Source organism: Phacochoerus africanus, chromosome 10, assembly GCF_016906955.1.
Source record: "Phacochoerus africanus isolate WHEZ1 chromosome 10, ROS_Pafr_v1, whole genome shotgun sequence".
NCBI classification, from domain to species: Eukaryota; Metazoa; Chordata; class Mammalia; order Artiodactyla; family Suidae; genus Phacochoerus; species Phacochoerus africanus.
Genome location: NC_062553.1, coordinates 130,507,448 through 130,524,377, shown reverse-complemented (window position 1 = coordinate 130,524,377; position 16,930 = coordinate 130,507,448). Strand labels below are relative to the sequence as shown.

The window sequence follows — 16,930 nt, the reverse complement described above, 5'->3', positions numbered from 1 at the left end:
TCTGCCTTGGAAAATAAGTTACTCAAGATTGCGTATGAATCATGGAATCTCAGCAGGGCACGCGGCTGGGTGAATTTAATGATGAGTGTTACCGAGTCCGATATACCCATCCTCCATCTCATTCTTGGGCAGTAATTATTTAGCAGGTCACATAGTCAGATTGACTGGTCATGGTGTCCTTTCTTTCTGGACAGTGTAGAGATACTGGGACATTCTGACCATTTTCTAGGCTCCTTCTTATCAAGCACGCTGGTTAAGAGCACCTTCTCTGGGCTCAAAACCCCGCTCTGCTACCACCTCGTTGTGTGATTTAGTCAAGTCACTTCAACACTTCATCACACTTTTTTATTTTTCTACATCCTTTTTTTGGGGGGAGGGGGCCTTCATTTTCTTCTTTTGCACATTAGAGGTAAGAGCAATACCTACCTCCTAGAACACCTAGAAATCTACCTCTCTGAATCACCCAGAAAAGCGTCAGACTCAGCAAGAGCTCAAATGAAGTCTGGCCTTCTGTTATTATTAATAATCTAATACTAATATTATTAGCCGGGAGGTTTTTTGGTTTGTTTTTACTTCAAGTAACAGAAATCCAACTCAAACCACCGTAAGCAAAGAAAGAAAGAGGGGACTTATTAGACTGTGCAGAGTCCGTTCTCATTGGTCGTGGTCGTTTCAATCTACAGAGTTGCTGGGAGCAGCCGATGAGTAAAGACCGAGCCACTGCTCCTGGGGAAGCATGGGGTTTGTTAGGTTCCTGCGGAGAGCCTCTGGTCAGCAGATCAGTTCATAACCTTGTTTTATGTGGTTTAAGTTTCGACACCTTATTTGGTAATGTATTTCTGACAAATGATAACTCTACACAAAGTTTCTTTATAATAAAACACTGGTCAGGAAAAGTTTTTGCCAATTTCCTGGCCCTGGGTAACGTGACAGTAAATTTCTCTGGTCTTCAGCCTCCCGGCAGTGCTGCTCACTCACCAGGGGCTGCAGTCAGGCAGAAAGCCACCGGTAGCTGCTTTCTCGTCTCTTCTGTAGCTTCACTGTGCACCACAGGTGTTGCTTCAGCACTTTCTGAAGTGGCTGCATGTACAGATCAGTGAATTTCCCCTTTTTTTCATTAGCATTGAGCTCACAGCCAACAACACCGGAACTTGAACGACTCTTACCCATCGCATGTATTTTCTTTGTGAGGCACATCGCAGCCTTCTCGTACTTAGGAGCACCAGGCAGTACGTTAGCTTTAAACTGCGAAATCACCACGCAAAACATGTGAAAGTGTGAAAAACGTGGCACCGAGTAGATTCGAAAAGATCCCTTGCTCACAGCCTGCGAGTTGAAACGAGAAGCTGGCGCGTCCTGTTGTTTGACACCCACTGGGACGTGCACAGAGCGGGTGCACATTGTTCACCTCTGCAGGTCTGGGAATGACTGGGAAATGGCTCTGAGCATTGATCTTGGAGGTTACATGTCAATTGCAGTGAGTGGGCAAATTCACAAGTGTGGAATCCATGGGCAATGAAACCCAGCTATACTCAGGAAGAGCGAAGGTGGCAGAGCTGGCCCCTGGCAAGCAGGGGTCCAGGGCTCAGTCAGCATCCCGGGGTCATGGGGGGGGGGGGGCGGGTCTTTCTGTCTCTTGTCTTTGAAGCTCTAGCTGGCAGTTGCATTGTGTCTTACAAGTGTCCTCTATGTGCCAGGGAAGGTGGCTGCTTCCACCAGCCCCAGCCATCCTTCAGAGGCAAAAGGCAGGCTCCCATCCTTGGAACTTAATGGGGGGACTCTGGCCCAGTTGAGATCGTGACCTTGTCCCTACACCAATCCCAGTGATTTAGGGGTGGCCTTTTCTGATTGGCTCGGCCAGGGTCGTGCTCACCTCTGTGCCGGAGGCTGTAAGGTTTGTTCCCAGATAAGGAGGGACTTGGGGAGAGAGATTAGATGAAAGAGCAGTCGATAACACCTTTGAGGAGTTTTTTTATTTTTATTTATTTATTTATTTTGGTCTTTTTGCCTTTTCTAGGGCTGCTTCCCTCGGCATATGGAGGTTCCCAGGCTGGGGTCTAATCAGAGTTGTAGCTGCCGGCCTACACCACAGCCACAGCAATGCGGGATCCGAGCCACGTCTGCGACCCACACCACAGCTCACAGCAACACTGGATCCTTAACCCACTGAGCAAGGCCAGGGATCGAACCCGCAACCTCATGGTTCCCAGTCGGGTTCGTTAACCACTGCGCCACAACGGGAACTCCTGAGGGATTTATTTTAAACTAACCTTTGTTCTTCTGGGTTGCAGCTTTCCTTTATATTAAGAGCATTTCAGTCACGGCCTGTTTTTAATTGCCGAGTATTGTATTTTACTGCTGAGCAGTGTCCGTTTGGATGGACCTTTGGGTGGTTGCCATGTTTGTTTAGTGTGAATCTGGCTGCTGTGAGCATTGTTTATAGAGCTCTGTATAGCTTGTTGTTTATGGACCATTACGGCTTCTCGATACCATATTTCCAGACACATTGTTCAGGGGATGGCTTAACGCTACAGCTGACTAATCTCCTCCTTTATCTCTTCACTCTGACTACTTTCGCTCTCAGAGGGCAAGTTTATTTTCAAGTTTCCGAGACATCCTGTGTTGTATGCTGACTGCAATTTAGTCGATCCACATTTTTGTGTTCTTGCTTCTGGAGGTGACATTTGTAGCCACTTGGGCGGCCGTGTCGCCCGGTGGATTGGAGGGTGGGCATTGGCGTCAGGCCGAGGTTCATAGCCTGCTTTCTGGTCCTTGCAGCTTTGTGACCTTGGGCCTGCTGCTTAATCTCTCTGAGCCTTTGCTTTATCTGAAAATAGTACTTGGGGCACAGACTTGTGGCGCAGATGAAATGCGATAATGACATCAAATGCTTCTTAGCAGTATAGTAGTCACCAGGATGGCGTTCATGTAATTATTGGTAAAAGAGGTAAGACAAACTCATGAAACATTAAAAATGAAGAGCGAGGAGTTCCTTTCACAGTTTAGTGGAAACGAATCTGACCAGCAGCCATGAAGGCACAAGTTCGATCTCTGGCCTCGCTCAGTGGGTTAAGGCTCCGGTGTCGCCGTGAGCTGTGGTGTAGGTCGAAGATTCGGCTCGGATCCAGTGTTGCTGTGGCTGTGGTGTAGGCTGGCAGCTGCAGCTCCAATTTGACCCCTAACCTGGGAACCTCTACATGCCGCAGGTGCGGCCCTAAAAGAGACAAAAAAGACGGAGAAATTGGTGTGAATCCAGCAGTTGAGCAAATTGGGAAAGTTCAATTACGGCTAGATTATGTGATCTTGCTGCGCCTTTTAAATGTCCCCCCAGCCTGTCCTCAGCTTGCATGTTCTCTCTCCTCCCCTCCTTCCAGTCCTTGCATTTAAGTCAGAATTAACATTCAAGGAGTTCCCGTTGTGGCTCAGCAGTTAATGAACTAGTATCCATGAGGACACGGGTTCGATGCCTGGCCTCGCTCAGTAGGTTAAAGATCCAGTGTTGCTGTGGTTGTGGTGTAGGCCGACAACTACAGGTCCAGTTCGACCCCTAGCCTGAGAATCTCCATATGCCGCTGCTGTGGCCCTAAAAAGACCCCCCCCCCAAAAAAAAAGAATTAACATTCAAGCTTAATATTTTATTGTAGTGTGAGAGTTTACACACGAATAAAAACCAGAAGCAGAACTTTGTGGTTGGGATAGTAAATTAAGATTCAGTGTTTCTATTTTATTTTCAGCCTTTTTATGCCTTCCCTGAAAGCCTCAAGAGTTCAGAGAGTGAGTCAGATAGTAGCTATTCCAGGTAATCGAAAGGTACTCCACTGTTTGGAATGCCACACTTCATTTCGTTAATTGATGGGCATTTGGGTTATTTCCACATTTTGGCATTTTGAACGATGTTGCTATGAACATTCCTGTACAAGTTTTTTTGTGGCCGTATGTTTATAATTCTCTTGGATACATACCTAGGTGTGAAATTGCTGGGTCCTAAGGTAACCGCCTTTCGCCTTTTGAGGAACTGCTGGACCACTTTCTGCTTCTTTTCCCTCCCACAGTGTGTGTGTGTGGGAGGGGCTCCAATTCCGCCACATCCTCACCAGCACTTGTTATGATCTGTTTTTTCGGATTAAAGCCATCCTCGTGGGCACGGACTGGTAGAGATGAGCTTTTGGTTTTGTTCGCATGAATGGGAAGCATGAATTTTTAAGGGGTGGTGAAACTTTGGGCTGGTCCGCTGTCATCAGTCAGCCACAGGGTGATTGAGCACCTGCCGCATCAGCGCGCAGTACTCCTTGTGCTGTGCTGTCTGCCTGAGGCAGCTGAACACGGGCTGAGGAGTTCACTTATAAGAGGCAGAGGATGTTTCCACAAGGCAGTAGAGCAGATGAGCAGGATGGATGCAGGCTCGCTGTGGCTGGCTGGTCCCCAGAGGCTCTCAGGGGGGACGTGAAGCCTGGCATAGATCCCAAAGGATGTCTAAGGGAGAATGGCAGAGAAGATAACTCCCCCCCCCCGCCATTTCTCATTTTCGTTTTAAGTGGAGAATCACTACTGTGCAAGCTAACAGGCTACCAAAAGGAGTTAATGGGTTCAAAATTTGAAAAAAAAATTAAATAAGCAGAAGACTCAAAGGAAGGGCATGATGAGAAGGGCCCAGGTGAAGACACAAGGGTGATTTCAGAACAGCCATTGCCTCGATGGTTTGCAGAGACTGTCTCAGCAGGTCTCCTGTACTCAGTTCTTCAGCAGTGGTCTGGAAACCACATTCTGTCTGCGTTCGGTGTTCTTCGCACCAACAAAATTTGTTCAAAAACTGATTTTTTAAACTCTTCCTGAAACACAAACTATCATTATTGTAACTACTTTCAACGATATTTTTTTTTGTATATTATTATTATTTTTTTCCCACCGTACAGCAAGGGGGTCAGGTTATCCTTACATGTATACATTACAATTACATTTTTCCCCCAGCCTTTCTTCTGTTGCAACATGAGTATCTAGACAAAGTTCTCAATGCTATTCAGCAGGATCTCCTTGTAAATCTATTCTAAGTTGTGTCTTATAGCCCAAGCTCCCGATCCCTCCCACTCCCTCCCCCTCCCATCAGGCAGCCACAAGTCTCTTCTCCAAGTCCATGATTTTCTTTTCTGAGGAGATGTTCATTTGTGCTGGATATTAGATTCCAGTTCTAAGTGATATCATATGGTATTTGTCTTTGTCTTTCTGGCTCATTTCACTCAGTATGAGATTCTCTAGCTCCATCCATGTTGCTGCAAGTGGCATGATGTCATTCTTTTTTATGGCTGAGTAGTATTCCATTGTGTATATATACCACCTCTTCCGAATCCAATCCTCTGTCGATGGACATTTGGGTTGTTTCCATGTCTTGGCTATTGTGAATAGTGCTGCCATGAACATGCGGGTGCACGTGTCTCTTTTAAGTAGAGTTTTGTCCGGAACTTTCAACAATATTAATAGGCATTATTATGAGATGCAAGGTATTGGGGAGGGTTTGTTTTTTAATTGATGGCATTTATGACTTGAAGTGGTTTTTCTCTAACCCCCACCCCCCCATTTTACAAAGCTGTCTTCTAGGCTGCATGACTCCCTGAAGGACACAAACCATGTTATGCTGGGGATATTGGTCTCTGGGCCAGCCTGGGATCAGCACTAACCTGCAGGGGATTGTGGCCGAGCCACAGGTGTGTGGATTCATCTCGGACCGAAGCGTCAAGGAAGTGGCCTGCGGTGGAAACCACTCTGTGTTCCTGCTGGAGGATGGCGAGGTCTACACCTGCGGTCTGAACACCAAAGGGCAGCTGGGCCACGAGAGGGAAGGAAACAAGCCAGGTGAGTGCGCCTCCTCGGCCTGGGGGGCTGGCGAGGCAGCCCGAGGACCGGGAGAGCTGGTCCAACGTTGTCTCGCCAGGCGTTGACCTTGCGGCCTTTCGGGGGGCCTCCCTGAACCGTGCAGGGATCCCCTCCTGTTTGGAACGTCTGGGTCTCATTCAAGCCTGTTGGTGGAAAAGCCGACTCGTCCTTTTTCATCCTCTTAGAGAAGCCGGGTGGCATCAGTTAGCAGGGGAGGGCGAGAGGTGGTTGGTTCGGAGTTAGAGAAATAGATCTTCCCCAGCCGTCGAAGGCTGACGCATGAGGATCCGTTGGCGGCCAGGCAGTCATCATCCAGTGGCTCAGAAGCGGTTTCCCCCAAATTTCCCACCTAACTGCCTATTCACGCGTCCGTTTCTGCAACACGCTTTTGTTAAGCATCTTGGGCTAAGCACGCTGCTCGCTCTTGGGAGCAGGAGGATGAGTGGGAGAGCGAGGGGAGGGGGCTACAGGGCTCCCCTGTGGCAGGATGTGTGGGGGAAGTTGAAGAATATTCTGGGGGACGAGGGGAGGGGGATTCAGTCTGCCGCGGGTCGAGGAGGAAGCATGAGTAGGACTTCAGCAAGTGTGTGTGTGAGTGAAGGTGGCTCGAACACCAAGCTTATCGCACACACCTGAGTGTATTAAAAAAGGCACAGGAATTCCCGTCATGGCACAGTGGTTAATGAACCTGGCCTTGCTCAGTGGGTTAACGATCCGGCGTTGCCGTGAGCTGTGGTGTAGGTTGCAGACGCGGCTCAGATCCTGTGTTGCTGTGGCTGTGGTGTAGGCTGGCAGCTGCAGCTTGGTTTCGACCCCTAGCCTGGGAACCTCCATATGCCACAGGTGCGGCCCTAAAAAGACCAAAAAAAGGGGGGGGGCGCATGGGTGTCAAAGTGCAGTCCTGCTTCAGGGAATGTTGACTGGCCTGGCGGGACTGGTGATGGAGGGAGAGAGAATGTGCTGGAAAGGCAGGGGGCTAATTAGATTCCTCAGGTTTTAGTGTCTTGTTTATAAAAGTCGCTGGGTGTATTTAAAGCCCGCTAGTTTGAATTCTTTTTTCTTGCCACTTTTTCTCAGTTTGACCTTCAGCAGCACGGCTCTGAGGCACCTTCTCAGCCTCGGATTTCAGCCGCATTTGTTGTCATCAGTCTGCTTTCGGGGAGCCGTGCTGAGGGAGGGTCTTGAGTTGTGACTGTGTCATTTCTTTCCCACTAGCGTGAGCCCGTGCCACTTTCTGGGTTGCTTGCTGTCTTTTTTAAATTCAGTCCCAATCAAGACAGAGAAGCGTCGTTAAAGAACAGACCTGCTGGTTTTCCTAGATGCCTTTGCTCTTTAGTGCTCATTTAGGGAAGGCGTCAGGATGAGCAGTTATTTCCTGTGATCCTCTCCCCTCTTTTCTCCCATTTATTCCCTCCCGTAGCAAGTGCCTGTGTTCCCTGGTTCGCCTGCCCAAATGCCAGCATTAATTTATGATGATCAGTTTTTACGCTGACCCTTGGAGAAAGGGCTGCAGGGCTGGTCTTGGTGCTCAGCTGTCAAGGTTGTGGGCGCCGTCCTCATTCTTTGCCGCCAGGTTCCCTCTGCAACACCCCACCAGCCTTGCTCACCCAGGGTTCTGGCCAGGGTTCCTCGCCTGTGGGTCCTGGACTCTGAGGAGTTCAAGGGAGGGGTTTATAGCACGAGCCAAAGGTAGGTACACCTTTGTATGTACAATGCACCTGCAACTCCATGTTTGTATTTAAAAAATTTTTAACTATAAAGAGATGCACCATTATTTGCTCTATTCCCAGAGTCTGACACAGTGCTGAACACATCTTAAGGACTCCGTAAATATTTGCTGGATGAATGGATGAATGAATGAATGAATGAGAACAGGTGTGTGTAATAACAGAGTACGAACAGAGTAACAGTGTAATAACACACGTGTATGAATTTCCTAGACAGTTAAACCAGAAGTGAAATCCAGGAACCCGAAGTCCCCCCTGCACTGTCCTAGGTTCTAGGACAATCCTGCAGAGTCCTGAGATGGAGGGGGGGGACATGAGGGTGTGGCCGCACCTGTCGTGGGGTAGGGCCCCTCCCACAGGGCCCTGCGGGATCTTTGGAGGAGCGGAGAATGGCCAGGACGGGCAAAATCTTGTCTTTCTTCCTTCCACATTCAACCCGTCAGCTTGTCCTGCTGATGCCGCATGTTTTTAAACCTAGGTAGATGCTGTCGGTCCCTGAGGTAAACGTTCAGTGCCGCCAGTTCATAAAGTGAGTTCGTAAATCCTCATCATTGTGTGTTTAACCCATTAATCTAATACAAAACTGTAATACAGAACTGTTTTGGAGGTGGCAGGAAGGTTTTTGACTTTTAAACATGATTTTCATATTGGAACAGATGAAAAACTAGGGTCTTCCTTCCCCTCCTCCTGTTAAAACTCACCTGGGTCTTGCTTGGAGCTCCCGGGTGAGAGCCAACAGTGAAGGCCTGTAGAGGGCTTGATGGCACGTCCCAGCCCAGCCGCCTGCTCCTTCTGGGGGGTGTCTGCATTTAAGACCCACTTTGAGAGACACTTAGACGTTACCCCTGTGAGCCTCGAAGGGCCCGTCCCCCCTTGGACCAGTCTGTGGAGGGAGTGGTCTGTTGGGAACCCAAGATCTTTCTGGTACTCCTGCAGAGACAGGGTTAGGGGCACTCTGGAGTCACATACACCCCGTGGAGGCGTTCTCTCTCTCGCTCTCTTTCTGAGCCTCAGTTCCTCTCCTGGAGGAGGCTCCGTGCTGGCCAGTAGCCCCCGATGAAGTCGATTCAAATGGTAAAGCGGTCCCCACAGAGTGACCTGGGTGTAGCCTGGGAAGGCGAGTTCTCCCACCCTCCTGCCTTCTCTGCGACTAGTGTGTGTGTCAGTGTCAGTGTCAGGCTGCCTCTCACTGCACAGTGTGTGTGTGAGAATCTGTGTGTCAGGCTGCCTCTCACTGCACACTTTGGTCCTAGAAGGGGATGTGAGAAGATTCCTCGCCAGCCCCCGGGGGCTGGGGTGCAGGTGAAAGAAGGAAACAAACACCTCGCAGGCCAGTGATAGCAGAGATCTGCGGATGGCACAGATGGCAGGATGGCATGGATGGCACGGCAGCGAAAACACCTGAGGGCAATTTGACGGCCTTCCGCCACCGGCCCTCCTGCCAGAGCCCCTCAGGGTGGGGCGGGGTGGCGGGGGTGGGCTCGCCCAGGGGGGGGCCTTGGGGAGTGAGTGGGTGGCCTGGGGGCACGCAGCCCCTGTCCCCCCTACCCCAGCTCAGCCCGTCAGAGCTGCTCTGAGAGATTGCCAGAGGCTGGAGCCAGAGGTGCTCCAAGAAGGCGTTTGGATTCAAGCACAGAATCCAGCCCAGGCTTGTAACCTAAATTTGGAGACGGCAAGGCTCTAGTGTAAATTACAATGGATTCCAGAAATTTCCGTTGCTGGCTAAGCTTGTCTGTTAATTATAAACTGCATAGCAGCTGCGGAATAGTGCCTCTTTGTTTATGTGGGTGGGCTCCTCCCTCTCTTAATTTTTTCATTGGTAGGTGTGTTCTAAATCTGGGAACCCATTGGGTTTATTTTGAATGAGTGGGAAACAGAATGAGCGTGTTTGCTCTATGTGTTTGTTGAGAACTGCCACTCGGGGAGCTTCTCCGCAGAGAGGGGAAGCCAGGGACAGAGGGGCCCTGTTTTGCTGGACCGTGCTGGCCCCGACCCACCGGAATGCTGTCCCCAAGCAGCCCCTGTGTTCTTTGGGGGAGGGAGCTTAAGGCCGCCTCCCGGGAGAGCCTGTTTCTGGGGGCAGTGGGCAGGTCTTCGATTTCACGTCAAGGTCATTGGCCAGACCCAAGGATGTAGCAGCAGGTGGGATTAAGGGGTTGGGGGGCGGGAGGTGGTGGTGAAGGGGATGCACCTGGATGAAAGTCTTCGCTTTGCATGTGTGCCCTCAGTCTGTGCCGCCGGTCATGAAATACCAGCATCTACACGTCATCTGTACCTGGCACAGTGGCAAGGCGCCTGATTTGCGTGTTGGGGAGGAAGCCTGTACTTGCCACAAGGGCTGTGGTATAAAGTCCTCTGCAGCGACTTTCAAGGATTTCTTTTTTCCCTTCTGAGACCATCTCACAGCTTCCTCTTGCTTTTGCTGCTTCTGAGGCTACAGTGGGTCTTTCCTTGTGCTCCAACTTCTCTCCTTCGTGCTGCCCTTGGGTGACGGTGGTTGGTATGTGTGTGTGTGGGCAGGGGGAGGGCATTTCGAGGACATGTCAGGTACTGCATCCCTGGTTGTGCAGCCCGGATGTTGTCTCGGTGTGTTGGGCAGCCTAGGGTTCCTGCTCAGGTGTGTCCGTGACTCATTCATTTGTGCTTCGCCAAAGGTTGAGAGGTCTGGGGTCCCCAGACGCGTTTTTCCTGGGCAGAGTATCAAAGCCCCCTCCATGTCCGGCTTCTGGAAAAAGTGTGGGATTGTTACTACCTTGCGTACTCCTCTCCCTGAGGACTTTTCCCCTCCCTCCTCCTCTCCCTCACACCGTGATAGCAGCCGTATCTCCTCCCCCCCATCAGGGATGGTTTCAGTGCCTGGGACAGTGTAGGGTGATTCCTAATTAATTTCCTCCTGTTTTTGCTGTGACACCATCTCATAATTTCCGAAGACACACAGTTACAGAGCTGCGTCACAGGCAGACATGTGTGCCTCCTTCCTTTGTTGTTGTTTGTTTTTGTTTTTGAATAAAGCAAGCAAACCAGAGTTTTTTCCCCCTAAATGATGACTTTTTAAGTGAGTATTCGTCTGTAACTGAACATTCAACAAATCTTGAAATGTTTTATTAAACTGAAATAGAAACTGGTTGCCCACAGGAAAAAATTCAAAAGTTTTACCTCAATTTACTGTTTCTCTTATTCCCAGGCATCTCCATTGTCAGCCCGCCCTTCAGCTAAATGGACAGTACTCTGATTTCCCATATTGGGATTTTAGATAAGCTGATAGTTGTGTTATTAGGGGTGTCTGAATTTATGTAAACTTTCTCTAACCTTTCTTCCTGTCTTGAGTAGGCAAGAACTGTGGTAGACTCAGGTATTTATTTGAATCTAAGTGGATGGTTATATTTAAAAAATTCTATGTTGGAGTTCCCGTCGTGGCGCAGTGGTTAACGAATTCAACTAGGAACCATGAGGTTGCGGGTTCGATCCCTGGCCTTGCTCAGTGGGTTAAGGATCTGGCGTTGGCATGAGCTGTGGTGTAGGTCACAGACATGGCTCAGATCTGGCGTTGCTGGGGCTCTGGCGTAGGCTGGTGGCTACAGCTCCGATTCGACCCCTAGCCTGGGAACCTCCATATGCCACCAGAGCAGCCGAAGAAAAATGGCAAAAAAAAGAGACCAAAAAAAAAAAAATTCTATGTAGACATCCCAGGAAAACTTTGCATGGCAAACCCCAAGGGCAGGAATTGATACACAGACTCACATGTCTGTGCGGTGCCGTTTGATTCACACCTGTGATTGGTTCCTTTGACCTGCTCCTGAGTTAGTTTCTCTCTTCCTTGTAGGTAACTTAATCGAATTCACGTTCACGTTTTGTAGTCAATCGCAGTATTTCCATGATGCCCATCACCATATGTAACAGCTCTCCTGCCGTTTGATAAATGAAGTTTATAAAGCAGAGCATCTCACAAGCCTCCCTTCCCGGAGCTGTGCCTGCTGCTAACCCTGGTAGAAGCAACACTTTCAGTGGTCTTATCAGGGTGCTCTTGGGCAGCTGAAGGACACGGGAGCTCTGCCACGTTAATCAGCTTTTGCCGGGAAGCAAACCAGCCGAGCCGAAAGGGAACGAAGGAATCCTGGAGAGACGTCCTAACGCCGAAGTGTGGGTTTCCACGGGCAGAGTCCTGATGTAAAAGGCAGAAGGTGCCGCAGGGAACGTTCAGATGGCAGCGCTGCCCGGGTCAGGACCCCTCCCCTCCTCCTCGGGAGCGGGAAGGGCAGGTGGTCTGGGAGGCGCACGGCCCTTTCTCATCATCGTGAGACTGCTGCTCGTCAGAGCCCGTGGCTGGCGGAGTGGACAGCTTTCTGGTGCAGAGGCCCAGGGGTCGGGAACAAATGTCATCGAACTGTTTTGTTTTCTGGTGTGGTTAGTCAAAAGTCACTTTTTACTGAGCCTGTTTCTTTAAAAGCATTTGAATGTTTCAGAAAATATATACTTATTAATGAGCATACTCTTCAGTGCGCGATGTTATGGGTTTGGGTTTTTTTTTTTTTTTTGGTCTTTTGTCCTTTTTTAGGGCCATACCCGTGGCATATGGAGGTTCCCAAGCTAGGGGTCTAATTGGAGCTGTAGCTGCTGGCCTACACCACAGCCACAGCAACGCAGGATCCTAGCCGAGTCTGCGACCTACACCACAGCTCACGGCAATGCTGGGTCCTTAATCCACTGAGCAAGGCCAGGGATCAAACCCGCAGCCTCATGGTTCCTAGTCAGATTTGTTTCTGCTGCGCCACAACGGGAACTCCAGATGCTGTGTTTTAAAAATTTGCAGTTTACTTTTAGGTCATTAACAGAGCTTTGCATTGTGATACCTGAGTCTCAGTTCACTGGCTCGTTGTGGAAGTGGTTGACTCTGTCTGTTACAAGCCCTCGTCATCGAAGTGCTTAGCATTCCTAAGCGGATTAACCCTCAGGATAGTCGTGTAAAGTAGGTCGGTATCGTTACCCCAGGTGTGTGTAAAGAAGAGCAAAGAGCTGAGTTTGAGTCTTGCTTGGGTACCGCCCGTCCGGCTTTAAAAAAATCCTAGAATTTTGTCCACGAACATCTTTTTAACTGCAAGCCGATTGGGAAGGCTCAACAGAATTCTATTTTCAAGATGTTTTTCTTGCTTGCGTTTGATTTCCATGCAGCCCTTATAAGAGAAACAAAAGGGACATCAGCGTGGCCGCCACGAAGCTCGTATTCTTTCATTTGCTGGTTGAATACCACATACAAGCAAGGTGCTTTGATTAAAGGTACAGAGAAACAGTTCCCTTTCATCTTTAAAGTCATTAGATGACTGGCAACCTGTTCTTTTATGTTCTTTTTCTGGGGAAACGAGCACATGCTAATTCATAACTCTGGCGGCTAGATTTTGCCTCACAAATAACCTCTCGTTCTTTGTTTCTTGATTTCTTTCAACTGCTTCCTTCTCATTCAGTCGTTGATGCAGCAGATTTGTGTGGAGCGATTAGACTACACGCTTCCTCACTTGTTCTAGATGCTGTCAAAACACAGCACGGTTTAGCGCCGAGCTGCCCTTTGGGAGCGGAGAGGTTAGGTGGCAAAGATGCGCTCCCTCCAAGGTCGCATAATGCAATTCGCCTTGTGCTGAGCAGGTGATAACCGCCTGAAGTGTGTCAGGCTCAGAGCTGTAATGGAGCGTTTGGTCTGAGGTCACCCGCAGTGCTGAATTCTGATTTCGAAGAAATGCCACCTTTTCCTCTCCCACGTGTATAAAGTTCTTAATTCTGTGAACTTGCGGGAGGGTCGAACTCTGGGAGTTCAGAGAAGGGGCAGCTTTGGTGATGGTGTCAGCGCTCCAGGGATGGGCCATGATTTTGGTAAGTTCACCCTTGCATTTGTGTGGTGCCATGATGATCTTGTTGTTTGGCGGTTTCAGTGAACTCTTGAGTAGCTTGATGATCTGTGATCTTGACAAATCTAGGATAGGAAAAATGTTTCCACGCTTAGCACCCTGAATGGGGTATGTCTAGTCAGCTGCTATTTCACAGTGACTCAAGAGCTACTGGAATCTTTGTCTGAGTAAATGCCCTTTGGTAGCATGTAACGTGGAAATCTGTGGTGACCCTCCGACAGATACGGTCTCATATCCTTACGGACTTGAAGTCATTTTCTTTTTCTCATTCAGACATGTTTCGCAACCTCTATTATGCATAATTATGAAGTAATCCATAGCAGTTGAAACCACTTTTTTGAATGATTTTAATTTAGAGCATTAGCTAATCATGCAGGCAGTAGAATGAATAAGAGCGTGGACTCTGGAGCCGGACTTATGGGTTGAATCGTGGCTCTGCACTGGCTTTGTGACACTGGGAAAATTGCTTAATCCCTCTGCGTCTCAGTTTTCTTAGCTGTAGAATGGGGATAATGTTACCATCTACCTATTTGGGTTCTGAGGATTTAGTAAGTTGTAAGTCCGGTGTTTGGAATACTGCCTGGCCCAGAGGAAGCACCAAGCTCTTATTACTAGAACGAGTAGCTTGTCCTAACCCCTTCTGTTATGGTGTTTGATCCTACTATTCCAGCATGTAAACAAATCAATAAACTCATTATATTGTATGTATAACATATAAATCATTGCATTAATCACTAAGGTTCCCTTAGTGCTGTAGGATCTGATGAGTGGTATATACACCCAGGGGAGGGAGATGATGTGGGCTAGGGCCGTTAAGAGAGACCTCACACAGGTTGCTTATTTTTTATATTTTGAGGGGCTTTTTGTTTTGTTTTTTTAGGGCTGCACCTGAGGCATATGGGCGTTCCCAGGTTAGGGGTCGAATTGGAGTTGTAGCTGCCGGCCTGCAATGCCAGATCCAAGCCCCGTGACTGACACCACAGCTCACGGCAACACTGGATCTTTAACCCACTGATCGAGGCCAGGGGTCGCACCTGTGTGTCCTCATGGATGACAGTCAGATTCATTTCTCCCGAGCCACGACAGGAACGCCTCTATTTTCTTTTGAATTTTAAAGGACAGTCTGATTTCTTTTTCTTTTTCTTTCTTTTTTTTTTTTTTCCACCTTATTAGTCCAAAGAAAAGTACCTTGCATATATTGGGAACTCGATAAAAAGTGATTATCCACATATGGACATGCGTACACGTGTCGTATCTCTATGCCATGGTTAACTCTGGCTCCAGCGTTCTGGTCCAAGATTGCAAAGATGGGGAAACAAACAAGACTGCTGGGAACATGACGGCCACCAAGGGCTACTTTGTGCTGCTCCTAGAGGACCTGAAGTGGTTTGTCACTTCACCGCGGCCGGGTGATTTGATCCTGCCGCAGGTTCAGCAAACAGACTGCAATCCATTGATGCCGGGCCCAGCTGAATTCTGTGGGCAGTTACTTAAGCTTCCGGTTAGCTTGGATGGGCGTGCATCTTGGGACAGGGATACATCCATGACCGGAAAGAAGGCGAGCAGTTTTCTTTCTGCATTTTGCAATTGCCTAAGAGATCACTCTGGAGTCTGAACCTGTCTGATCCCTGTTTTTTGTTTGTTTGTTTTGTTTTTTTAATGAGCCTATATCAGCCAGGATGCTTTCGGCTCCAAGTAACAGAATACTCAACTACACGTGGCATGAACAGTGACTAAAATTTCTGCTCTCGTGTGAAAAGTCCATAGAGAGCTATTTCTGGGATTGGTTAAATCAGGGGCAAACTGACGCTATCAAGCACCCAGGTGCTTCCCACCTTTCTATTCTGCCATCTTTATTTTGTTAACTTCTTTCTTGGGCTTGTCTCCTGGTGGTCACCAGATGACTGCCGCAGCCCCAGGCATCACATCCTCACACAGCTGTGTTTAAAGGCCGAGAGGAAGGGGAGTTTCTCGTGTCACCTTTCATACTGGGGAAAATCTTTCCCAGGAACTCCCTAACCTGTATCTTCTTGAGTCTCATTGGCCAGGCCGGGGTTAGGTGCCTCCTGTGGACCAGTCACGGGCATGCCTGGTAAGTGAGGTAATCATCTGATTGGCACAGTCAGGGCTCCTCTTCTAAGCCTGGGGAGGGGCCTAACAGCCCTGAGGGTTCCGGTGCAACAGAGAAGTGGGTGATGGCTGCCAGGTGAACGGTGCGTGGTGGCGGATTTCCTATTGGGTGTTGCTTGTGTCTTTGACAGCCTAGTGTGGAATCACTGAGTCTCTATTTTGTTCCATATTATGGTCTGTAGTTCCTTTTAGGAACCCAACACCTTTACATCTGCTTTTAGAACAAAACTAGTGGCTATTATCATGAGGCAGTGGTTTTCTTTGTAGTGTTTGTTAGATCATAAATGTTGTGGGGTTGTGTATTCAGTTAGTACTGGATTTCTCCTGCAGCACAGCAGGCCAAGGATTAGGTGGTGTTCCTTCAGCAGCGTGGGTGGCTGCTGTGGCAGAGGTTCGATCCCTGGCCTGGGGACTTTCACAGGCTGCAGGCGAGGCCATAGAAAACAGCATCGCTTACCGCTCTTTGTATCTTAGTCCTAAGCACAGGGTCAGTGTAGGAGATGGGTGAACGGACCGTCTCCTGGGTTTTATTATTTTGTTGCTTTACTGTGTTCCGTGTGGGCTCTGGGAGACGGCCGGGCTTAGGTCAGCCAGGACGAGAGTGATCTGGGTTCAGAGAAAATCGCTGCATGTGAAGGACGAAGGATGGAAGAGTGGCTTGAATGGTCAAGATTTCCGCTTACGGGGCTTCACAGAACTGAAGGTAGATGCGATGCCGCCCGGCAGAACACCTCCCAGGGCAGCTGCGGGAGACGCGGCGGCGGCAGCGCTGCAGAGCGCGGTGCCCAGGTGCAGAGAGACGGCGAGGAAGGCGAACCCGGTCTCGCAAGCGGTGGCACCTGGTCCACGAACCCGGCGCTCGTTTGTTAGCGGCCCCTCCTCATTTAGTCGTCAAGCTAATGAAAATCGCGAGATGAGGCCGTCTCCAAAGCACAGCCTTTACGACGCCTCCCGCGCCTCACAGTTCCCTGGCAAATTCCCAGGTGAGTGTGAAGAGCCATTTGGTCACGCGATTGGTGCGGATCTTCCAGGGATAAGAGGTACTTCATTCTTTATCGTTAGTTCTCCGGTGCACTTTTCTTTTCTGCTGTACTGCACGGTGACCCAGTTCCACATACATGTAGACATTCTTTTTTCTCCCTGGCAAGAGGTATTTTTCCCCTAGAGTGAATGGCTATGAGGTGATGTTTAAAAACAGTGAAGGGTGGCAGTGGGGTTTGGTAGCGATGCCGAGATTTCATTCTTCCTGTCAACTCTCTGTCCCATTAAGGTGGTGGCCGGGTTCGCTGGGCCCCTCTTAAAGCCTGC

At 49.2% G+C, this 16,930-nt stretch overlaps 1 protein-coding gene across 7 annotated transcripts in view; it reads left to right on the top strand.

Moving 5' to 3' along the window:
- Window positions 1-16,930, top strand: part of HERC3 (HECT and RLD domain containing E3 ubiquitin protein ligase 3) — a 122,433-nt gene that overhangs the window by 7,401 nt on the left and 98,102 nt on the right. For 4 of the 7 annotated variants that reach the window (XM_047798423.1, XM_047798426.1, XM_047798424.1 and 1 more), the window contains one exon: window positions 5,582-5,847. The exons of 2 other annotated variants lie outside the window; for them this stretch is intronic. In XM_047798423.1, coding sequence (XP_047654379.1) covers window positions 5,622-5,847 — 226 coding nt within the window. In that variant the 5' untranslated portion in view covers window positions 5,582-5,621. Of the gene's footprint in view, window positions 1-3,734; window positions 3,800-5,581; window positions 5,848-16,930 lie in introns of all 7 variants that reach the window. One more of the 7 variants, XM_047798425.1, reaches the window with a different exon arrangement.